Source organism: Colias eurytheme, chromosome 9, assembly GCF_061535395.1.
Source record: "Colias eurytheme isolate Ceu_HAF_F1 chromosome 9, ilColEury1 Martin Lab GWU primary, whole genome shotgun sequence".
Taxonomy (NCBI): Eukaryota; Metazoa; Arthropoda; class Insecta; order Lepidoptera; family Pieridae; genus Colias; species Colias eurytheme.
The window spans coordinates 1,929,046-1,956,043 of NC_142988.1; the positions used below are offsets into that span (position 1 = coordinate 1,929,046).

The following is a 26,998-nucleotide window of genomic DNA, read 5'->3' on the forward strand; positions in this document are numbered from 1 at the left end:
AGTAACTATTTAGTAATGTGTGGTTTGACTAAGCGTATCTTTATTTTATACAGGTGAAGTCGCGCGCTGAAACAAGTAACTACACTTGTTTTTCATTGCACTTTAACTTATCCTATAGTTTTACGTAGTAACTATTTAGTAATCTGTGGTTTAACTAAGCTTAATATTTTATGCAGGTGAAGTCGCGCGCTGAAGCTAGTAACTAGGTACACATATTTTTAATAATCAAGATCCAATGACTCAACATCAAAAACCAAAATAAAACAAACATTGACAACTCACGCTCTAGATTAAACAACTTTAGATTAGCAATGAAAATAATTTGTTTACGACCAGCGAGTAAGACCTATTTACTAAAACCCGTGGCCCCGTCATTGAAGCTGTTGGACCTGTGGGTTGGACGGAATACAGTGGGGTTTTGGTCGGTAGGAATCCGACATAACCCACGGCCCTTTTACCAGAGACCGTGTATTTATGAAAGATTTCCCTACTTATAAAAAGATCTATATATTTACTCGTATAACTTGAGAATGATACGGGTCAATCTCGTGTGTGTGAGGGGTCAAAATATACTGGTTATTTTGTATGCGCTCTGAGGAATTGTAAATGGTACCCAGTGTTGCCATATATACAGATTTATCTGTATCTATACAGATTTTAAGACCACCATACAGATTACAGATTTGGCTTTACTTTTATACAGATTTTAGGTAAAGGACACTAACTATGATAAAATAATTGATAAGCAAAGTAAATTTTATACATTTGTTAAAACCTTTTTTGGATAAGGACACTACTATGATAAAATAATCCATTATCTAAGTATATTATTTTTATACAGTTGTTTAAATCCGGCAACATTCATGGCGTACATCGGGGATTTCCCTCGGAACAAACAAACAATAATTGTATATTCTTCTGGGGATTTCCCGAAACATGTATTTTGTTAACGAATGAATGTATTTGTTTCTTTTTAATGTTTGCAAATCAATCATTCGTTCATTACGATGATTACGAGTCGACTACGTTTTCTGATTACATGAAAGGATTTTTTCATCTATTAATTTAATTAAAACAAAAACCAGGAACCATTTAGGCACCGAAACGATGGAGGGGCTAATTTTGACAAAACAATTATTGAATAACGAGCCATGTTTTAAGCTCAATGTTCACAAGAAATTGATTATTAAAATGAATAAAAGTATGTATTTTTTTAATCAATAAAGTTTTAAGTACAATCCAATGTTTTCTTTAACAAACATACCATTCAGATTTTAAACAGCTTACGGTTTGATTTCATACAGATTTTATACAGATTTTTAGACTACTATATCCAGATTTATCGATTTGGCATGTGGCAACACTGATGGTACCTCGCATTCACTGTTTGGAATCATAGAGGTAAGTCGTGTTTGTAATATATTGTGTTTATTTTAGACCCTAGGGTATCTACCTATATAACCGTGAGTAATAAATATTGCATAATGTTTGTTAAAAGAAGTAGTGAGTGTTAATTTTTCGATAATAAGAATGGAGTTTACGAGTTAGTGTGAGATTTTAATATTTATGAGAACTGTTGAATTTAGTTGTTTATTTTGATCGATACGTAGTAAGAAAATAAAGTGTGTGTATATATTTAAAAATGCTATTGTTATTTTAGGTGTAGTTAATTTTAAAGAAAAAGAAAATAATGTACCGTAAAATTTCATTTCATATTTTATATCATTTCATTTCATAGATTAAATTTAAAATTATTGAATTGATTTGATAGAAACAGTTTTATTGTCACAAAGATCTTCTAAAAAAACATCTTCTAAATATAATCATTGCTCAGCCTCAGCCTTAGAATAATTAATTTATTTTTTCGAACTTGAGACACGTAGGTACAGAGCTTTTAAAATATTATTAAATAAATATCTATAATAAATTCTGTACCTTGTTGTAAGTTTATAATACCTATATCTTAGAAAATAAATAAAGTTGTATTGCTATAAAAATTAGAATTTGAGTAAAGCATTGATAAAGTAATGGCATTTTATAAAAGCAATCTCATTATCAAAATTAACGATTAATAATAATTAAACTTGTACTTAAAATGTTTTTAGAAAGGGTTTTTAATGTAGTATGTATAATAAGTATATAACTAGGTACTTTTGTATAAATTTAAAGTTATCATAAAAATTAATATTATTAATTCAATTCTTTTAAAGTAGAGTAAAATAGAGTAATATTACTATTTAATGTAGAGTAGTACTATTTAATGGGTATTAGAAGTGGAGATTAAAAATGTTTTGATGTATACAATATCAGGTTATAAAGTGTTTTGTAATGTTATCTTAGAGATGTTTTCGTAATAGGTATGATGGAAAGGTAACCGGCTTTAGCTGCACATGTCGCCTTTCTCTGCTATCTGAATATATGTAGTTGATATGAATGTTATCGAGATGGATTATTATTTATTTTTTTTATCTAAATATCAAACTAGCGATTCGGCTTAATAGCCTAAAGCACTTAGGTTTTACATATACCATATCCAACGAAAGAATGTTTGAAAACGGTAGTTCCTATATTATAACAATAGTTTGGAAAATCCAAAAGTGCACGCCTCATAATATTTTTTTAATAATTATTTATTAATTATTATTTTTGTTTATTTAATAACAATTAAACCACATCGAATCAGACCCTGAAAAATGAAAGGGTTCTATTCCTGAGCATACTCAAGCGTAAGAGAAAAAAAAAGACTCGATTAGTAAAGTATTTCGGTCGCTATCGTGTTAACAAGAAAATCCTCCGCACATACAGACACACGGACGTCCAAGACAGAACTTTTTTAAACTGTTTTTTAACTAGTTTAAATAACAAAAATGACATCAAAAATATCATGAATGTTAAAAATAGTGTTTTTTCTTAATATGTGTGTGTATGTATTATCTTACAAGTGCAATGTATGATACATAAAGACATTTTAAGTTTGAAAAATCAGATGTTTTGCGCGAAGTGACAGTAGTACCCACCTCAACGCTTCGCTTATGAGGCGTGCAATATCAGTAGTTCCTGAGATCAGTGTATTCTAACAAAGTCTTTAGATATATATTATTAGTAGTATAGAAAAACGTGTAGGGTATAAAAATTTTAAGTCAGTTTGTGTATACTTTTAAAACTCAAAAAAAAATCTTCCGATATAGAGCTCAAATTTTTATATACAAGTTTTTATCGAGTTTTCCTTATTTCTCATCATTATTTGTTGTATCATGATCCGCAGAGCAATGATTGTACCTAGATAGTCAAATAATAATAAAAGTTTTGATCGTCATTTAAATATCATTTTAACTCGTATGGTCTGTAGCTAATGTCTTTAATACCTTAGGTTAATCCTATTTCTGTGTAGTTTTAAAATAATTTGGAAAATCCAAAAGTGCACGCCTCATAATTTTTTTTTAATAAATATTTATTAATTATTATTTTTGTTTATTTAATAACAATTAAACCACATCGAATCAGACCCTAAAAAATGAAAGGGTTCTATTCCTGAGCATACTCAAGCGTAAGAGAAAAAAAAAGACTCGATTAGTAAAGTATTTCGGTCGCTATCGTGTTAACAAGAAAAAGGATCCGCACATACAGACACACGGACGTCCAAGACAGAACTTTTTTAAACTGTTTTTTAACTAGTTTAAATAACAAAAATGACATCAAAAATATCATGAACGTTAAAAATAGTGTTTTTTCTTAATATGTGTGTGTATGTATTATCTTACAAGTGCAATGTATGATACATAAAGACATTTTAAGTTTGAAAAATCAGATGTTTTGCGCGAAGTGACAGTAGTACCCACCTCAACGCTTCGCTTATGAGGCGTGCAAAACACGAACCTAACTTAACCCACCCCCTTATCCAAACCAAAAAATTTCTGATTACGAATTATCGGCATAGTTACTACAAAATGCCGACCGTTTGTAAACGGCCAGATTATATTATATAATTTGCCTGCGACATATAAATATCTTAAATGTTTTACATTTCCGATTATTTTTTACTTATTTAAAGTAAAAAATATAATGTTTGTCAAAATTTAGTAAAAACAGTGTTTTTAATATCAATCTACGCAAAAAATGTGTTATCTTAACTTGTTTACTTGTAAAGGTACTCTATTTTTTCTTAAGGAAACATCATCCTTTATTACATACCTATACGATATACATAATATAGTCTATATGTATCATCAGGAAAGCCATTATAATTCTTTTGTTCAATTGACCTTTAACAAATAATAATCTCCAAGCACCTGTGCATTGAATCGATTAATTTTTAACGTTATTTCTAGGAGCTAAGATTTATTATTGATTGTGATCGTATTTTGTTTACATGCACTTGCATGTGGAACAAAAGATGAATGCTTTCAAAATGTTTTATTCATTATGCAATCTGTGTAAAATTATTTATAACTAACTGTGCCACGCGGTTTTGCCCGCATTGCTCCGCTCCTGCTGGTCTTAGCTTGATGATATTATATAGCCTTCCTCGATAAATGGGCTATCTAACACCGAAATAATTTTTCAAATCGGACTAGAAGTTCCTGAGATAAGCGCGTTCAAACAAACAAACAAACTCTTCAGCTATATAATATTAGCATAGATCTGTGGTATTTCATAGAGATTAATTTAAATGTTCATTCTTTGTTGCCTTTCTCCGATTGCATTCATGCGATTTCAATAGAATGTTTATGTGCAACACAAAGATCTTCGTGAGTCGTGACTGTTTCACACAATATGGTTAATCCATTAATTGTTTAATTTAATATGAATTGGAATAATACATAGCTAAGTAGGTATGCTAGGCTTCGTAGGCTTCACTCCCGCGATAGTTCACGGGTAAAAAATAAAAGGTTTCAAAAGTCCATTGCCTAATATTTTTTAAATTTTCTTTGTAACTAATTACTATTCTAATGTATTTTATTGAACTATTCTAATGTATTGTCGGTATCGGGAAGGCACAGACTCCTGAAACACAGCGAAAGCTATATTGGGAGTCTGGGGTCTATATTTTGATCTTGATGTAAGGAACCTTGTTCAATAAATGATTTTTATTTATTTTTTATTTTGAATTTGGTAGTTTTTACGTGAGATCAAACTTTATATCCGCAGCTTCTGAGTCATCATTTTTTTAAAAAGTTATAAAGTAATGTAAATTAATTTGCATTGAGTTATTAATCATTTATTCATTCATTTTCCATAAAAGTACAGTAAATACAAATACAGGTCTAGTAAATACAATAAAAACTCCAGTGATACATTTTTAAATTCAAATGCATTTATTATATGTACCTATATTAACTTTATTCGTAAAAGATACCTAGATCGACATTTGGCGGCGAAATAGGTATTCTTCTGGTTAGGGAGCCAGGTGCAAATTTGGTTAACTATTTCCTCTCAAGAGATAATTCGTCAGACGCATGAGAGTATAGTATTATAAAGCCTCGTGAACGTCAGCTGGCGCTCGGTTGGGGGGGTGAGCGGTTGTAGCCTCCCACGCACATAGGAAAAAAAATACATTCATTCATTCATTTCCTCTCAGCTAAAAATTTGTCAAATTGTAGCTAACCCAATATCTCAACGAAAAAAAATAGTCAGCTGGTTACAACATGGTGTATTATACGTCAGCTGGTGTCTCGAACATGAAAGTTAAATTTAAAGAAAAATTTATTTTCCGTTATTTCCTCTCAAACAAAAATTTACCTGATGATAGCTTATATGTAACTGTGCATAAATATATATGTCAGCTGGCTGTATCTTGGTGGAAAAACCGTCAGCTGATACGGGAGGCTACAACCGCTCTTCCCCCCAACCGAGCTCCAGCTGACGTTCACGAGGCTTCATAATACTATACTTTGATGCATTTTACTAATTACCGCTTGAGAGGAACTTGGTCATAAAATCTGCTGCTGGCTCCCGGACCATTCTTACATTCACTTATTACATCATCTGAGATGTCGATAAAAAAGATAAATCCAAGATAGTGTAGGTACTGCTTATTCAAAATACTTCAATATTGTTGGTAAGTATGTATTTGGCAGTATCAATACGTGAAACAATAAATGATTTTTATTTATTTTTTATTTTGAATTTGGTAGTTTTTACGTGAGATCAAACTTTATATCCGCAGCTTCTGAGTCATCATTTTTTTAAAAAGTTATAAAGTAATGTAAATTAATTTGCATTGAGTTATTAATCATTTATTCATTCATTTTCCATAAAAGTACAGTAAATACAAATACAGGTCTAGTAAATACAATAAAAACTCCAGTGATACATTTTTAAATTCAAATGCATTTATTATATGTACCTATATTAACTTTATTCGTAAAAGATACCTAGATCGACATTTGGCGGCGAAATAGGTATTCTTCTGGTTAGGGAGCCAGGTGCAAATTTGGTTAACTATTTCCTCTCAAGAGATAATTCGTCAGACGCATGAGAGTATAGTATTATAAAGCCTCGTGAACGTCAGCTGGCGCTCGGTTGGGGGGGTGAGCGGTTGTAGCCTCCCACGCACATAGGAAAAAAAATACATTCATTCATTCATTTCCTCTCAGCTAAAAATTTGTCAAATTGTAGCTAACCCAATATCTCAACGAAAAAAAATAGTCAGCTGGTTACAACATGGTGTATTATACGTCAGCTGGTGTCTCGAACATGAAAGTTAAATTTAAAGAAAAATTTATTTTCCGTTATTTCCTCTCAAACAAAAATTTACCTGATGATAGCTTATATGTAACTGTGCATAAATATATATGTCAGCTGGCTGTATCTTGGTGGAAAAACCGTCAGCTGATACGGGAGGCTACAACCGCTCTTCCCCCCAACCGAGCTCCAGCTGACGTTCACGAGGCTTCATAATACTATACTTTGATGCATTTTACTAATTACCGCTTGAGAGGAACTTGGTCATAAAATCTGCTGCTGGCTCCCGGACCATTCTTACATTCACTTATTACATCATCTGAGATGTCGATAAAAAAGATAAATCCAAGATAGTGTAGGTACTGCTTATTCAAAATACTTCAATATTGTTGGTAAGTATGTATTTGGCAGTATCAATACGTGAAACATACCTATGAAGGTTATTTTATATAGAAACGTTTTAAATTCATATTGGTACAAAATATTTAGGCCTTATTAGTGTAGTTTTACTAAAGTTAACAATAGGTGTTTTTATTCCTAATAAAGAATAATACTCATGTACAAGGAAATATAGTGAAGTAGGTACGATTTTAGAGCGAGCGCGCACGAGCAACTTTGTCTCCGCAACTATTTTGTCTCTTCACCCATGGGCTAGTATGAAAGTGCGCGCACGTAGCGACGCAACTCCCCATACAAATTGATGGGAGAGACAAAATAGTTGCGGAGACAAAGTTGCTCGTGCGCGCTCGCTCTAGAGTTTTTAAGTACGAATTTAAAGAAAAAGAAGTGATTTGAGAATCTCCGGATTTTTATGTGGGTTAAATTATTTGTGTTTGTTTTGTTTGTTGTCTAACCGTGTGTTTCATTATTGATGTTAACTTTGCATTTAACACTTATTTCTACGATGAATAGTGTTGTAATGTGGTTGTAATATTTTTCTTTGACGTCTAAAAGGCGTAGTGATCATGTTGTTTTGAGGAAAATTATGCATAAATTGTTTTGTTAGGCGTACCTACACGTCTCAATACTACGGGTTTTGTATGGGTTTGGTTGCAATTGGATTGCATTATTTATTAAAATTACATTACACCACTGTATACCTAACTTTAATGTTCAAAGGTTTAAAATTTAAATAATATTAATGACTAAATCAATATAAAAGTGCAGTCATAAATAATATTACGAAGAATTGTTTTATTTACAGATCCTAAGTGAAAATGGCGATTATTCTATTACCGTTGTTAGCAGTCTTGGCTGCTGTTTCAGCACAATATGACCAAGTAAGTGCTCTTATATTATCCAATTTATGATTCTTGTAACAATGCACCTAGTACGTAATTATATGAATTGATGATCATATGGTTCAGTTTGTATTTTGCACAATTGTTCGTAAATAACCTAAAATAATTTGTACTACAAATTTCTGTTAGGTACCTATTTCTAAGATTTGGTTGTAAGATGTTCCAACTCTATACCATAATAATTATACTTATTGTAGACTTACAAACAATTAAACAAAGTTTATTATAGAATATTATTTATTACTAGCGGTCCGCCCCGGCTTCGCCCGTGGTACATATTTACATTTTCTCTACATAAAAACCATCCTCGTACTTCAAGGAATATAATAAAAAAAGAATTATCGGAATCGGTTCAGCCGTTCTCGAGTTATGCGCTTACCAACACATTTTGCGATTCATTTTCTTATCTTATATATAAAATTCTCGTGTCACAATGTTAGTCTGCATACTCCTCCGAAACGGGTGGACCGATTCTCATGAAATTTTCTGTGCATATCGGGTAAGTCTGAGAATCGGCCAACATCTATTTTTCATATGTACCACGGGCGAAGCCGGGGCGGACCGCTAGTTTTTATATATAAGAAAGATTATAGACAAACATTTATTATCGCTGATCAAACATGGGTTGGTCGTTATTCGCTATCATAGAAAGATTAAAGAACAAGTTTATTTTCCAATTGTTCCGCAAATTTAATTTACCAATATCATTACCATACCTTTGTAATTTCAGGCACCCCTCCAAGCGAAGGTGTTCCTTTCTGACCCTTTACGCAAGAACGATATCCATGGTAACCTAACGTTTACCCAAGTGGACGCCCATAAGGTCAGGGTAGAAGGTGTGATTGTTGGTCTGCCCCCTGGCCAGTACGGCTTCCATGTACATGAGAAGGGGGATATTACGGGAGGATGTCTGTCTACGGGATCCCATTTCAATCCTGAGCATGTAAGTTTGGTTATAGGGCAAGATGTGGATGGCAGGATAATGGTAGCATGATATTTATGTCAGGATGTAATAAGACATGAAGATAAATATGATATTTTATAAGTTTTGCAATTTTTAGGGAAATTTTTACGCCAGTTAAGATTACGTATGTGATAGTAAACAATAAATGGTACAAAAATATGTTAATAATTCGACTATCAAAGATATTATCAGCAAGTGATGAAACCGGCCTTAAACTTAATATTCAAAATTAGCGTAATTTACTTTAATGTGGTTTGAAAGCGATGTTTGTATGTAAAATACCTAGTTTTTGTTGTTGTTGTTTTAAATTTGCATTAATGTAATAACCATTAACCCTGATGCTTGTGTATTAATATCTGAGTAAAGTGTGCAGAATTTTATTTGTATACAAATTTGAACCGATAATGCAATATCAAGCTAAGAGAAAGATAGATAACGATTGGAGAATAATGTATTAATCTTGTACACAGCCAATGTATTTAATAATAAACATTGTAAGAACACGTGTGAAAGCAAGGGTTATCGCCATAACCTCTCATTGTCCTATCATTTATTTATGATAATATTTACTTTCTAGAAAGACCACGGTCACCCTAACGATGAAAACCGTCACGTCGGCGACTTGGGCAACATTGTCTTTGACGAGAACTCTGTTGCTACCCTGGACTTTGTGGACAGTGGAATAGCTCTATATGGACCGCATTGCATCCTAGGAAGAGCTGTGGTTCTTCACGAAAAGGCTGATGACTTCGGCAGAACTGACCACCCAGATTCCAGGAAGACAGGCAACGCCGGGGGACGAGTCGCGTGCGGCGTGATTGGCATCTTGTAGGATATTATATTAATTTGTTATAGTTAAGAAGTTCCTCTTGTGAAGTTTATAATTTTTGTTCAGATCATTATTATGTATCATATAAATGATGTGGTTGAATTCAATGTCATTTTTAAGCAGAGGCTTAAGTGTCGAGATTATTAAGGCTTTAGTTTTTTTTATCACGAATTTTCTCTCATACATCAACTTAATCGTGCCTATTAAACACCGAAGGCCTAGCCATAAAGTTAATAACTAATGGACAAAATTAAACGTTCAAAGAAAAATTGTATAGATTATTTTCCGACCCAAATATCGACCAATAGAATTGCACCATTCGACGTCACGTGGTACAACCTACATGGTATTATACTGATAATTTTTTGAAAATTTTCTCTGGTCGTTGACGTCAAACTGACAGGTTCAATTCAATTGTGAAATTATTGGCCGACATTTGGGACGGAAAAATAATCTCCCGAATACCACACGAGCTTCAAAATTATGGCATTTCTCTCAAGGTTCCCTGCAAACAAATAAAGTCGTCAAGTTTTTCAGGAACCTTTAACCTTGACTAAAAACTTGACTCCTTCATTTGTTTGCAACGAACCTATCGGAAAAACCCGATAATTTTGAAGCTCTTGTGGTATTATAAGTGAATATTTAATTTAGTATAGAGATAAAGCTCATTAAGACAATATTACATCGTGTATGAGATCATTATTGTATGTACATTTTACTCTCCTAAGTTGAGATCAACAAACATATAAGAAAATTAATAAACTACATAAACACATACTACACGCACACTAAATGCCAATGTTTTTTTAATAAAACCTTCTTATTCTCCTACTCATTAATCTGTTAAACAAAGATGATTAGTTTGATAAATAATGCCTGTATGCTGAAGTCCTTTCCTATCCTATTATATATTTATAGACTGGGGTAGAAGCCTTTGAAAATAATGAAAAGATAAAAAAAATCGCAGTCGGATGAAACCCATTAGAAAAGGAGGGGAATATGATAAAAATGTAAGGAAAAATAAATTACGGTCAATCCGAGTTCGGGAAGCGGGAGGCGGGAGCTTTTAAGAGAAAAAAATGGTTTCTCTCGATTTTCGACAAAACTACAAGTCCTATAGAAAAAAGTTCAATGGCAAAGTTGTAGGTAATTAAAAGTTCTACAACTTTTGTATTCACAATTTTTTCACATAACCTAAAAATTTAGGTGAAAAATTCAAAAAACCAAGATTTTGGTCTTTTATTTCTATCTACTTCAAAATTTATTTTTTTTCTACGAAATTTGGTGGAAACTTACTTTATTATGTCCCAAATACACTGTAATTTATTTGATTGAAAATATTTATTTTTTCGCCTTATTTTGAATGAATACCAAAAAAACAACCTAATTTTCAATCGAAAAGTCACCCGTCAAAATATCAGCTTTTTTCAAAAACTTGGGATGCCTTTTATTCATTGAAATCTCTACTTTCATATGGTGTAAAAAAAATAAACACCACCATAGTAAATGTTCTCAGGAAATGCATACAAACAGTCTGAAAATTAGCTTTTACTAAATCAGGCACACTTCTCGAACTACCTGAAATGTTTTTATCGACATCATTTTGCTTTTGAATATGCTGTAAAATATTAAACTTAGAACAGATAATTATTTTTCTTTTGAAATATTACCGAAAAGCCGATACAAGAGAAGATATAGAGTTCAAGAAGTGTGCCTGATTTAGTAAAAGCTCATTATCACACTGTTTGTATGCATTTCCTGAGAACATTTACTATGGTGGTGTTTATTTTTTTTACACCATATGAAAGTAGAGATTTCAATGAATAAAAGGCATCCCAAGTTTTTGAAAAAAGCTGATATTTTGACGGGTGACTTTTCGATTAAAAATTAGGTTGTTTTTTTGGTATTCATTCAAAATAAGGCGAAAAAAATAAATATTTTCAATCAAATAAATTACAGTGTATTTGGGACATAATAAAGTAAGTTTCCACCAAATTTCGTAGAAAAAAAATAAATTTTGAAGTAGATAGAAATAAAAGACCAAAAACTTGGTTTTTTGAATTTTTCACCTAAATTTTTAGGTTATGTGAAAAAATTGTGAATACAAAAGTTGTAGAACTTTTAATTACCTACAACTTTGCCATTGAACTTTTTTCTATAGGACTTGTAGTTTTGTCGGAAATCAAGAGAAACCATTTTTTTCTCTTAAAAGCTCCCCCCTCCCGCTTCCCGAACTCGGATTGACCGTAATTTATTTTTCCTTACATTTTTATCATATTCCCCTCCTTTTCTAATGGGTTTCATCCGACTGCGATTTTTTTTTGTTTCAAAAATTATCTACTCTAGTCTATTAGGCTTATACGAAGGAATCTTCGTAGGTACCCAGGTATACAATAATAATCCAAGTTAGTCATCTATCAATGAATAGAACGGATTATAATTTTCAATTTTATTCAGTCGTTATATCGACAAGTGATAACTGCGTTAAAAACAACCGACTTCAAACTTGCACTTGCAAATTTACAAATATACAGACAAAAATGCTCATAAAATAAAAACTACTGGGCCTATCCGAATAAAATTTTTATGGGACCAATTCGACACCATCCCGCATCGAACAAAAAAAGAATCACGTAAATCGGTTCAGAAACCTCGGAGTAATCGGTGTACATACATAAAAAAAAAAAAAAAAACATACCGGCCGAATTGATAACCTTACCTTCCTTTTTTTTGAAGTCGGTTAATAAATTATTAGTAGGACTCATAACTTTCGATAGCAGCAAAGGTACTGAATATGAAAGAATTAAGGAAACGCTGTATTGTATGCTTAAAATACTTACTTAGATATATAAAGAAAAAAAAATAAGTATGTTTTTTGGTATATGAAAGACAGGAAAGCTCTGAATTAAATATATTTGATTTGTTCTTTTAAAATAAGTGCAATATTAGAAAGAGATAGTTAATTTACATAAAACTCCGAAATTATATAATTCCTCAAAATTAGGCAGGTAATTAATTTAATTTCAATAAATTAAATTTAATTTAATTTATGGCTAATGTATTTTTTGTAACTACAATAAATGCTCATATAAAAATATATGAGTAAGTATGATATTGAGAGAGATTTCTTGAAACTTTTGAGTTAAAGCGTTAAAAGGTTTTATAGAAAGAAAGAAAGAAAGAAAGAAACATTTATTTGACTCCACAATATAAAATTTAAATTAATAATAAAAACACAGATAACAAGCAGTTTCAAACAAATAAAACTGTTAAATAAACGATAAACAAGTAAACAATTAAAATAACAATAGGTAACAAATTAACAAACTTATTAATACAATAAAATAAAATAAATGTGAGGAAAAGTAAGTGGAGCCAAACCAGGTAGCCACTCAGTATATGTTGCGACACAGTTGCAACACTGATTTTCAGTGGCCCCTCTCTGTAGTGATTGGAGCGGCAGTACGTTCGCAAATATATATTTTAATTAGAACATGTTAATAAAAAACACACGATATACATACACATAAATAAAATTCACATTTTTCAACAACAACAATACACAATAAAGTAATTAATATCCAGATAAAATGATAATATACCTACATAATATAAAATACGTTAAGACCTAATGAGAAATATGCAACTAAGGTTGGATTTTGAACTCCTGTAACAGGTATTTTTTATATTTAATTTTAAAAGAGTTTAATGTGTTGGAGTTTAATATAGGTGGTGGAAGATTGTTCCAACACTTAGTTGCGGAGTATTTGAAACTTCCCCTGAAGGCAATTGTGAAACTCCTCGGCATGGCAAGTTTACGAAATGAGGAACGGGTGTCATAGGCGCTGCCCTCCCCCATCCAGGTTAGTTTATCGTATAGATATTTCGGGGCTTTCGTTATGACCACTCCAAAAAGGAGTGACGCGAGGTGCAACCGCCTACGATATTCCATTTTAAGACACCTAGCCTCTACCAGGTACGGAGTAATATGGGTCCTGGGAGGAATATCCCAACAAAAACGCGCACACGCGTTTTGAACACGCTGTATCGCATTCTTGCTACGGCATAATAACCTGGGACCATACATAACGTCGGCATAGTTGAACTTGGAGAGTACCAGACTCTCACAGAGTCGGATTCGTACATCGACGTTTAGGTGTTGTCGAATGCGATACAGGAGCTTAAGTCGATAAAAACAATTAGCTATAGTTGTATTCACATATTTTTCGAAACGTAGGTTTTCATCGAAGATCACTCCTAAATTTCGAGCCTCATTTACGCGTTCTATAGAATTATTTTCAATGAAAATAATTGGGTTCTCACACTCAATCCTACGGACCATATTAGGAGTGCCTAAAATCATATATTTTGTTTTATCCTTATTAAGCACCAGTGAGTTCTCGCGAGACCAAGCTGATATACGATCTAGATCGCTGTTAAGTTTTGCGGTTGATGCAGCTGTCTGTGAGGGATCAAATGAAATATATAATTGAATGTCATCAGCATAGGCATGGTACTTACAGTGCTGTATACAATCAAAAATATCGGCACTGTAGAGAATAAACAACAATGGACCGAGTATAGATCCCTGAGGTACACCCCTGGTTACTGGTGTACACTGAGAAAATGAAACTGATCCATCCTCCTTGTTCACGGCAACCGTTTGGCACCGTTTACCACTGAGGTAGCTACTGAACCACGCCACCGACTGCGAACTGAAACCATAAAATGTTAGCTTGGATAACAGCAATGGCACATTGAGAGTATCGAAAGCACGTGAGTAATCTAGCAACACCAACAACGTACCCTTGCCACTATCGTGCGCGCTCAAAATATTGTCCAGCACGTCAGTCAACGCCGTAGCCGTACTTCGGTTCTTACGAAAACCGGATTGTAATTCAGGCAATATATTATTACCCTCAAGATACGCCATCAATTGCTTATGCACAACTTTTTCAAGCACCTTTGACAGGCAGGGCAGAATGCTAATCGGGCGGAGGTCTTTATCAGCTAAAGGATTTTCTTTTTTGGGGATAGGTTTTACAAGTGCATGTTGCCATAATGCTGGAAAGGTGCTGGATGATATAGAACTGTTAACAATGTCCGTTAGCACCGTTAAGGTCATAGACGTTGTCAGATGGAACATGTCTAGTGATATATCATCAACACCAATGGCTTGTGATTTTAACTCTTGTAAAGCTTTTAAAACAGTGTCCTGAGACACTGGCTTTAGATTAAACGATGCGTCACTATGACGATGATGTTGATATCTCGTAAGTGTTTGGGGGAGAACATGATCGTGTCCAGGTATGTCAAGAAAATGAGCACTTAATTTGTTTGGGTCGCGGAGATGCGTTGGAAGGATAAGATCTGACCTCTGTTTGACATTAACCTGAGCCTTTATATGTTTCCATAACACTTGCGAGTTTTTAATATTAGCATTGATGAAAGTGTCAAAGTATACCGTTTTTTCGCGAAAGATAGCCGAGTTTACATACTTTTTTAGATCAGTGTAAAACTCTTTATGACAAGACTTTTTAGATCGTCGAAAAGCGTCTTGAGCCACATCCCGGCGCCTCATCATCATTTTTATATTGTAGGTCAACCAAGGAGGATATTTGTGTTTTATATAGATAGTCTTTTTGGGTGCATGGAGATCAAAAACATATGAAATAAGAGCAGTTAGAGCGGTCACTTTGTCATTGACATCATTCAAACCAGAAATAAACTCCCAATCTAAGGACCGTAGTGTTTTGTGGAAATCCTCCAAGTGAATATCCTTAATTGGCCTTGATGAGATCCACTTTGGTGTTGGCTTATCAATTTTGAAGTCAAAAGTGCATGAAACAAATGCGTGACCACTAAGGTCCTTGATATAGTCTATTTCAGTATTCAATACAGTGGCATTAGTACACACCAAATCAAGTAACGTTTCACTCGTATTCGTAAAATGCGTAGGATTAGAGATAATCTGCTTTAAGTTGGTAGCAATTAAGAAATCATTTAATTTTTGGTAATTAATGTGATTTACATCTAGAAAATTTACATTGAAATCTCCGAGTAGAATAATATTATCACTCCATATGAATGAACCCACAGATTCCATTAAAGCTGCCAAAAATAGATCTATCGACATCCATGGCGGTCGATATGCCGTGCCGATGACAACTGTTACACGACGCACCACTACCTTAACCCACATCTGCTCAACCTCAAAATTACTAGGGTGAGACAATGTACGTGCATTAATGCCATTCCTAATATAATATCCTACACCTCCACCACGGGAACGCACACTCGAAGGGCGTGGTACATGCCGGAGACTATACCCGGGGACACGAGGTGCACGACCGCTTTCTCCTTCCCGGAGCCAAGTCTCGTTAATGGCCAGCAGGTCCACACCGTGTCGGTCCATCGCGACTAGAAACTCATCATGCCGAGTACCAAGGGATCCAGGATTTAGCAAACCAATTTTAAGTTTATTTTTAAGACCAAACATCATTTACAATATAATAGCACAAAATACAAATAATATATAGGTAGGAGTAGTTTAAAAAGATAATTTGAATACGCTGCTTTAAAAAGAAATAACATTAGAATTAATATGTTCAGTGGAACGACATGATAAGCTTGAAATATATAATATAATATAATATAATTACATGTAATATAGAATATAGAAAATAATATGAATAAAATACATTTTAATACATTTACATAGCAATAAAATTTGTAAAAAAGGTTTTATGTCGCAGAAACAATGGTTTTATATTATGAAACCAATATTTTTCCAAGTTCAGGGAAAAATCTGCTACTATAGATACCTATTAGAGTAAATTAAGGTAATTCATTAATTTAATTAAAAGATAAAAAAAATGTTGTGTGGTTTTATGAAACCACGGTTAAAGTGAAACTTAGGCACAAAATTATCGTATTTGTACGATAATTATCGTACGGTTCGACCGTCACGCGACATGCGCTACACAGACCAAAAAGTTTGAGACGATGTAATAAAAGTTTCACTTTAAAAAGTTGACGTTCACTGCCGAAGGAGCTATTTTATAACATAAAATTTCCTATGAAATATGCGAAAAGAACATCTATTCTACCATAAATCCCCATACTCTTCTTCTTCCTATACATCCCCAATCCCATTTTAAGGTTAGGAATACTAACAATGGAAAAAGTAAATACAATTTTTTTTATGAAAATTTCAGTTTTATAGCATTCAAATGCACTCAATGAAAATTAAAGGAATTTTGCGTGTACCTTAAACACATAACATTGAAAGAATACAACTAATAAGATTGAGATTAAGAGAGACTAGGGCCTAGCCGCTAGTCGAAACACGCGGGTTCGAATCCCGTCTCGTGATCGATGTTTTTCTAATACAAGCGTGGTTAAATATTCGACATATTATGATCCTCTTGTTTGTATAATGTATATAGGGTAACGGCACCAGTGGTCAGCCAGGCACCAGTGATCAGCCTATTGCGTTGTTTATTGGCCATAAATATCACTGTAATCAAAATAACCAAATCACGCGCACTTAAATAGAAGCTCTGTTTCGTTATTGGTTCATGCATCACGCGATAGGAGCAGCAGGGGGTCAGGGGAGAGAAGTAAACACGTTCGTACAGGTGCTGTCCGCCGACAAGAGCAAAAGTGTCATGTCTGCAATATTTTTTGTTTCACGTGGTGCTCTTTTGAAAGGTGAGAAATAACATATTTTAGTATGAAATGTGATTGTGTTTTATAGATAATAACTTTATAGATTACTTAGAGCATTTAATTTTATGAAATTTGATAAAAAATATTGTTTTTTTACTTAAAAATTTGAGGGGCTGACCATTGGATACTGATTTTTTATGAAAGATCCAATGGACAGCCCCTGGGGCTGATTACTGGGATTATTCCTAATTGTTAGAAAACCCAGTGGTCAGCCGCATTTCAAAATATTTTTTTCAAGCGGCTGACCCCTGGGTCTCAATCTGTGGTCTCAATGATCCAGTATTCAGCCACGATGTTATTGAAATAATATTTTAAGTATAAATGCGAATCTTTGTGTTTAAATATATAAGTAATACTTCATGTTAGTTAAGTTTTACCTGAAATAATGGTATTATACGTGTATTCATATCCAAAAGTTATTATTCTTCCCTTTTTTTCTAGCTAAAAATGCCGCCAAGACAACAGTATACTCCAGAGAAATCTTCCGAAAGAGATCCTCCTGTGGTTGATTATAATTAAATAATATATATTGTGGATTTAGATACATCAACAATATTATAAACTAATATCGCTGATTTTTTTAAAAAGGATTATTGCTGTTTTTATGATAAATAATAAGAAGTTCCTAGAAAATAAGAAGACACAAAGAGATTGTAATAGTATGTTTAAAATAATATTTGTATTATGTACGATATATATTTTTTTGTGCTAAGTGAATCGTTGCTATAAAAATGTGATTAATATAGTTGATTTTTATATAACATTGTTTATTTTGATCTCATAATTAGTTATACTTACTAAAGGCTGAACACTGGGTTCAACAAGGCTGTTTATTGGTTTTTAGAAGCTGTTCACTGGGACACTGGGCCATTTTTTGTTTAAAATTAATTATATATTTTACTAAGAGAATTATTGTTTTTGATAAACGCTGATTCGAAACTACAATAAACAATAAATCCATACAGGTTGTACGTTTTTTTATTCGACGATTGTTGTAGAAATGGCAATTGTCAAAACTTCAAAAAACTGTTATGAGGCTGACCGAATTCTTTCTTATTACCGGTTTTTGACAGATGTCAACAGCTGAGTGAATATCAGCTCCTTAGTTTTAAATTCAAAAATCATATTAAATTCAATAATTACTTGTAAAAACAGTATAAATTAGTAAAAGTTAACTATCTTATCAACGTACAAGTGTTATTTAATGTGAAATACGTATAAATACGTGACTGAAGCTGCGTTTTGTATAACGTGGATGTCAACGGCAACGGAAATTCAAATTCGAATTTCTTCTTGGATAAAACCAGGGGAGTACTAGTTTTAATATATCTTATTTATAGATACACACAACATTCACATTCATTTAAACTAATATAACACTGCTCATATTTTATGAGTAACGTCACAATAAATACATGAGCGCATAGTTATCGTCTCACTTTGCTTGATAAGTTGGAAGCAATTTAGAGGACAAAAACTAATAGCTCCAGACAAAATATACTTCAGTTCTAATACAAAACCTATATCTTATCCATTCACTATCTACTCTTTTCTTATAATTAAACCATATTAAGCCTATCTAACACAAGCAAAATTGTTTTAATTGTATCATATTATTATATACACTCTTTAACATCTATTTCACCTGTTTCAGCAACTAAAATTACAACATGCTGACCCGCAAGGCAGTGGCCAAAGATATGGAAAACAAACTAAAGGCCACACTACAGGATTTAAAGGCTTCTCAATCCCTGTGTGAACAACTCTTGCTGGAGAGAGAGGAACACGAGGTAGAAATCCAGCAAATAATAAACAAGAATACTAGTCTGAAGGCCGAGCTAGCTGAACTCCACACTCAATATATGGACAGCCAAAACAAATGCACAGCCCTTCAAGACCTTGTTGACAGCTTCCAACAGTGTTCCAATGACCACGAGAAGGCTCTCAGTCGTATCGTTGAACTGGAATGCAGTTTAATGGAGGTTCAGGAGGATAACTCCAAGCGGCTATGCAATTCATCCAACAGTCTTTTTGGTGAACTGCTTGAATGTGGACAGTTAAGTGGCTTTGAAAACAATAGAAAAATCAAGTTAAATTCACACAATAAATTAAAAAAATATCTCAAATTAAGTAGGTTTATTAAATGCACTAAATTAGTTATTAGAAATAGGTTTTCATTAAAAAATGTAGCACAATTGCAAAATAAAAATAAAAGCCTTTTGAAAGAGTTAGATTGATATCATAGGGACTTAGAACATTATAAAATGATATATGAAGTAGAAACTACTGAACTTCAGGAGAAAATAGACTCCTTAAATGATTCGTTACATGACCTCAAACAAGAATATTCTGCTGCCCAGTTACAAATTACTGAACACATAAAAGAGGCAGATTACTTAATAAAGTTAAGCAATGAAAATATGGATCGCTTCGAGTCTATGACCAATAATTATGTATGTCAGTGTTCCATAAGTGACAATGAGCAACCGTCGCCCCATAAGACCATTGACTGCACTGACATGCATAGTATCCAACCAACGGCAACAATTTCAGCTAGTAAAACAAAATATCTTTCCATGCAGGAAATTGTTGTGTTGTCAGATAATATAGGTCAGGGATTTGGCGCTTTGCTTAACAACTTAGGGCATAAAGTAACCAACTTTTGCACTCCTAATAGTTCATTTACGTATATCATGAATTCGTTAGATAATTTTAGTTTTAAGGAAAATAGTATTGTTATTATATTATACGGAGATAGTTTTAATTTAAAAAAACATGACATTGATATAGGATTTCAAAAAATGTTGAAAATTAGTAGTGAGACAAAATGCAAATTTATGTTGTGTACATTGCCATATTTGCCTGGTTTGACACAAAATCAAAACAAATTTATCTATAATATCAATTTAAAATTATATAATTTAACAAATCATCATAGTGATGCATTTATATATTTTGACATAAATTCTTGTATAAAATCTTTTTGTTTGACAAAGAATACAGTGTATCTGCCATCTAGATATAAGAGAGAACTTGCTATGTTAATAGCATATAAAATTATTAACCAGTCTGATACATGTTCAGTAGCAGACCATCGATCTACTATAATTTTATGTAGTAGTAATTATACACATCAACCTAGGTTAAGTGTTGATAGACAAACTAGCCCTAAGCTAGATTTAAACTAGTATGTAAGACAACAGCTAAGCAGCCTTTTTCCATTGTACATCAAAATATTCAAGGCTTGGCTAGCAAATTATTAGAAATAGAATTATTTTTAAATCATAATAGAATTAAAATATTTTGTGTAACAGAACATTGGCTTAAACAATGTCAGTTGTTAATAAATATTGATAATTATAAATTAAAAAGTATATACTTTAGGACAAATGCTATTCATGGAGGTTCTCTTATTTTTGTACACAATAGTTTAAAATGCAAGGAACGAACTGACATTGTTAGCCTTTCTGTAGAACGCACCATTGAACTGTCCTGTGTTGAGCTTGAGCGTTACATTATTGTTTGCGTATACAGACCTCCTTCCAGTGACTATAATTTGTTTGAGACAGTCATGGAAGAAATATTAAAGCGTTTAGGCAGGAGTAAAAAGAAGGTAATAGTATGTGGTGATTTTAATATTGATTTACTTTCACACACACAAACGGCAACACGAATAGTTAATTTGTTTCATTCATTTAATCTGTATAGACTTTTTGATGAGCCCACACGAATAACACCTACTTCTGCAACTTGTATTGATAATATATACTGTGATTGCAAATGTTTAGAAAAATATATTCTCAACACGCTAACTTCGGATCACTGTGGCCAGAAAGTAGTTTTTGAATGGGATTGCATACCTACATTTAAAAGAATTAATGTTAGGCCTATAACTAGAAAAGGCATTCATACATTTAGAAATAATATTGATAATAAACTACCTGACCTGAATAATCAATCCTTTCATAAAAATCCTTGTGAAATGTTTACAAATCTTTTTAAGTTCATTCATAGTGAATATGAAAAAATATTTAAAATTAAATCTTTAACTATTACCAAGGATTTACCATTCAGCCAATGGGCAACTCCTAGTATACACAGATGCAGGAACGTTCTTTACGAGTTATATGGTATGAAACAATATAACAAAGACTTGTCATTTCTTAGTTATGTTAGAAATTATTCAAAAACATTTAAAAAAGTTTGTTTCACTGCCAAGAGTTTGTATATCAGAGACAAAATACGCAACTCTGACAATAAAGTTAAAACGGTTTGGACAATTATTAATGGTGAATTGGGCAAAATCCGATCAAACGATAGTACCATAAAACTTGTCAACTCTGGTAGGGTCATTGACAAAAGTGCTGATGTTGCGCTTGCTTTTGAAGATTTCTTTAGTAGTGTCCCTGCTAGTTTAACTAAGAATTTAAATTCGTCTTCAGCGCTTGCAGAGTCTTTATTGAGGGATCACGTTGCTGAGTGTAACAAATTATTTGAATTGCGACACGTGACTGCTGATGAAATTGTTAAAACTTTTAAAACATTAAATTTAAAAAAAACATGTGATCTCTGGGGTATGTCTGTAAATTTGGTAAATAATATCATAGAAAACATTGCCAATCAACTAGCGTTTATATTTAATCAGTGTTGCGACTGTGGTATATTCCCTGATTTACTAAAGTTTAGCAAAGTTATTCCTTTATTTAAAAGTGGTGACCAAGAAGACAGTAATAACTATAGGCCAATTTCCATATTGCCAACTTTGAGCAAAGTTTTCGAGAAACTAATTTTAAACCAATTAAATAGTCATTTTGCATCAAATGGTTTACTGCACGCCAAACAGTATGGTTTCACAAAGGGGCGCTCTACCACTGATGCCGGAGTAGCTCTTTTATCACATATATACAAAGCATGGGAAAATTCAAAGAATGCTTTGGGGATATTCTGCGACCTTTCTAAGGCTTTCGACTGTGTAGAACATTCCACTCTATTACGGAAACTAAATTTTTATGGTATCAAAGGTTTAGCTCAGGATCTCATAGCTTCATATCTTCAGAACAGGGTACAAACCGTTGTCGTTAATGGAGAGAAATCTCGCGGTGCGCCGATTAACATAGGTGTTCCGCAGGGATCTATCTTAGGACCGTTTTTGTTCTTAGTGTATATTAATGACCTACCTTATTATTTGCAGGATATGTGTGAAATAGTACTGTTTGCAGATGACACCTCATTAATTTTTAATGTGGATAGACATGACACAAATGTTGACGAAGTAAACTCTGCTCTTTTACGCATATCCAATTGGTTTAATGCTAATAATTTACTATTAAATACAAAAAAAACAAATTGTGTAGAATTTATCCTCCCAAATGTAAAAAAGGTGAAAAGGAATATTATTTTAAACGGGGAGGTATTATACCCTGTGGAATCGACTGTTTTTCTTGGTTTGACATTAGATGAGAAGCTTCAATGGGGGGCCCATGTTACCACCACCGCTGTTAAGCTCAGCTCAGCTGCATATGCAGTTAGAAGAATAAGGCATCTCACCGATGAAGAAACGGCTAGATTGGTTTACTTTAGCTACTTTCATAGCATAATGTCCTATGGAATTCTGCTATGGGGCAGGGCTGCAGATATAGAAACTATATTTATATTACAGAAAAGAGCCATACGCTCTGTATATAATTTGCGTGCTCGAGACTCACTAAGAGATCTCTTTAAGAATACTGGTATCCTTACTGTACCGTCGCAGTATATATTTAATAATATTTTATATGTACATAATAACGCTTACTTACACACAAAAGTAGGAGATAGACATTGTTATGACACAAGAAACAGAAATAAAATTGAAATGCCATTATTCCGGCTAGCTAAAGTTAAAAATTCATTTATGGGCCAAGGTATACGCTTTTACAACAGAATTCCTCATAATATTAAAGAGTTTAATAGTTCTAAATTTAAATCTTATATAAAAAATGTACTTGTCAAGAGAGCCTATTACAGTATTAAGGAATATTTGGAAGATAAAAACCCATGGAGGGTTGTCGCGTAAAAACCACAGGACAGTTCTTTGGTATATTATGATAATATATTATGATATTACATATGTAATTTGTAAAATTGTAAATCTGACATGATTAAAAAGAGCAACTATGGAGTTTCTTGCCGATTCTTCTCCGTAGATACTGCTTTCCGAATCGGTGGTAAATGTTAAAAACATGTACTTAATGACGTTTCAAAAGTGCTTCTAGAAGAAGTCTAATTGAATAAATAAATGTTTGAGTTTGAGTTTGAGTTTGACCACTGGTGCCGTTACCCTATAATATCATTGCATATGATGTTAAACAAACTAACTCCTATTCGGACAAAAACGGTCTATCAGTTTTCTTTCTTTTGGATTCCTTCGGACGAATCGAAGTAACTGATATGATAATATGGTTCATGCCGTAAACGCAAAATACTTATGTACTAAAATATAAAAAAAAATGGCAGGGTAAGGGCGCGGATGAATTCTAACAAATACCCGCGGCCCCATCATTAAAGCGGCTCGACGGAACACAGTGGGGTTTTAGTCGGTAAGAATCCGACATAACCCACGGCTCCTTCCCCGGGGCCCGTGGGTATCTTTGGAAGATTTCCCCACTATAAAAAAAGGGTAAAGAATTCGGTACAAATAATAGTAGTTTTAAATTTAGAAGGGCACAGAATTTTACGAAGTTAAAAAATATTTTCTGTTCAGTAGAATACATGAAAAGGCTCTTCACAAAATGTAATGATTTATGGCAAGTCATGGCAAGTGTACACTGTACAACATCTCTGGGCCGCCAGACCTCACCTATTTTCTGATGGATGAAATGTGGACGATTGGGATTTGGGTAGTGTTAGTGTGTGCTACCATGGTACGCCTACCCGCTAGCTTGGTCAATGGGCCAATTTCCAGATTCACAAAAACAGTACTTACTTCACGTATTTTCACATAGTTGATTTAATATACAGTTAAAAATAAGAATCGTCCACATTTCATCCGACAGAAAATAGGTGAGGTCTGGCGGTCCTGGGATCTTACTCTACATAATTTATGGCAAATTTAAATAAAATTTATTTAATTTTCAGTGAACCAGTGGAGGGTTGGTTTAAATCCGGTGCGGCTTCCGTCACAGCTTCCTTCATAACAACAATAGCTTTTATTGTAGTTTTAATTAATACTAAGTAGATATAGTATTTAGTTTAATCTAGTCGTTATACATTTATTTCAGTTGTTAGTTTTTATGAGGAATGTCGAGTTTTATGCATTGAGATATACATATGGAGACGACACCGCCTACATCACTTATGTTCCGCTCAACATACGCCATATGGCGTAACTGCAAATTTTTTATTTGTTTTAAAGTGAAACGCATCAAATATGCCTTCGAGTGTGTTACGATATTGCACAAATAATACGGAAAAGTGCAAAGGAATAACTTTCATCGGTAAGTACCTAACTAGATAATCATTTTTAAAACTTAGTTAGAGCAAAAAAATGGCGCACAGATTTTGTTCGTGGTGTCTCCTCCATACGTAGTAATATTATCTCAATGGTTATATGATGTTTTTTCATTAATTTTAATGTTGTTCGATTTAAATTTTAATGTCTAACATTTTTTGTATGTGGTTTTAAATAATAATTGTGTCATTAGTTATATGATTTTTTTTCAGTATTTGATATAATCGTATTTCTTAAGTCATAATTTAATATATTTATTGAAATAAGAATAAGTAATACTTTTTAAATTCTATGTACTTACGTTAATATAACATATTATTTATTGTATTGAAATGACACAGAAATATGATTATTAATTACCTATGTATTACACTAGGTATTGAATATTATTTTATATTTCTGACCTATACCGGTTTAAATTGTAATAACAAACCTTAAATACAATTTTTCGTGTAATCCTTAGTGTGCGATTTCCATGTTTTATAGAGGTTCGTACTTAATATTTTGTCAGTATTTATTGTTAAGTATACTTTTTAAATTTTTTATGTAACGTAACGGCACCAGTCTTGTACAGATTAAGGAAAAAATTGAAGTTTTTTGCAAATTTCTCGTAGGTTTTTTAACTTTATTGGATATTGTTTAGTTATACCTTTAGTTCTATGTTAGTTTAACGTAACCAATGTTAGAAAAAAGATTACAATGCATAAATAATGAAGTTATTTATAAATTAAAAAACCACTTTTTTGCACCAGTGTTGGACAGTGAAAAATCTAATGATGGACACCCAGTTTTGGACAACATCCAGTTATGAACACCCATTTATGGACTGTACCTAATGTCGTTTCTCCTGTTATTTACACTTGGAGAAGACTTATAGTTATCAATAGAATCTTGAAAATGGTGATTGGAATACAATAAATCGGGGATGTATTTATAAAAAATAGTACTTATTAATTATTTCGCATACTTATAATATTTAAAACAGTCTTTATTTCCATTTTCTAGGCAAAAATTGGAAAATGCATCGTTAAATACGAGTTATGTCCGTTAAGAAACACCAATATGGTTTTTTTTCTCAATAAGTCAGGGATGAAAAATATAACTAAAAAAAGTACTGCCATTCCATCCATTTTGGAACTTCTTCTTCTTCGTCATATCACTCTAGGGGGGTAGATGTTACCCACTTCACGATGTTCCGCCATATCTCTCTGTTTCCTGGCATTCCGCTACACTCGTGAAGTGAATCGCCAATCTGAATCCGCCAGCAGCCTTAATCTGATCGGTCCATCGATATGAATTCCAAATTGTAGCACGAGGCAAAAAGCTTTTTTTAAACTGTTGTCAAGATGGTGTGGATGAAATTTAAGCGTGTGTGCTATATGGTGGTGGAATTTAGCAGCAGACAACGATCCAAACAGTTCATCAGAGAACTCTCTATGATAGATGCGTTACAATACGCATAAGTATGCGACTTCTCTACGCAGTGATAGAGAATGAAGCCGAGAAGGAGTCGCACAGCACATAATGACCCATTGTTCTAAAATATATTCTTCATGTTTAGATAGATATTATGTTGTTGGACCCATTAGTGTAATTTTAACAAAAAATATCAATGTCCATTATAGGAACCAAAGCAAATCCAGTCATGGACAATTGTTGTACAATATTGGAACCCTTTGTTTGAAATGGTCGTGATAGGTATATTATTAATCAGAAAGAAAAGACAATACAGAAAAGCGCATGTAATTTTCAACCTTTAAAAAAAGTTTATTTTCGACATATGTCCATAAATGGATATATCCATAGAATTAAATCCAGTTATGAACACTGATGAATTTTATTTAAACAACATAACCTATCATGATACTAAATCGTGTAATATTTCGTACACTTAACTACTATAAATAAAAGTAATATCAAATTTTGCTGACATTAATACAAAAATTCTTATAACCAAAATTGTGTCCTCACTTCCTTAAGGATTTTCTTAGTAAAAACGG

The 26,998-nt window shown here is 32.9% G+C and overlaps 1 protein-coding gene and 1 pseudogene across 2 annotated transcripts; both read left to right on the plus strand.

Moving 5' to 3' along the window:
* Positions 1–1,366: 1,366 nt before the first annotated feature.
* LOC149905626 (uncharacterized) lies at positions 1,367–24,810 on the plus strand. 2 transcript variants are annotated; one of them, XM_090105973.1, is made up of 5 exons: positions 1,367–1,401; positions 7,889–7,964; positions 8,716–8,928; positions 9,527–9,777; positions 24,626–24,810. In XM_090105973.1, the coding sequence occupies exons 2-5, from the start codon at positions 7,902–7,904 to the stop codon at positions 24,723–24,725; spliced, it is 627 nt and encodes a 208-aa protein (XP_089962099.1). In that variant the 5' UTR covers positions 1,367–1,401; positions 7,889–7,901; the 3' UTR covers positions 24,726–24,810. The 2 variants fall into 2 exon arrangements, with proteins under 2 accessions (XP_089962099.1, XP_089962100.1); XM_090105974.1 differs by lacking the exon at positions 24,626–24,810 and having other exon boundaries at positions 9,527–10,571.
* LOC149905627 (uncharacterized) lies at positions 18,620–22,257 on the plus strand (annotated as a pseudogene).
* Positions 24,811–26,998: the final 2,188 nt, after the last annotated feature.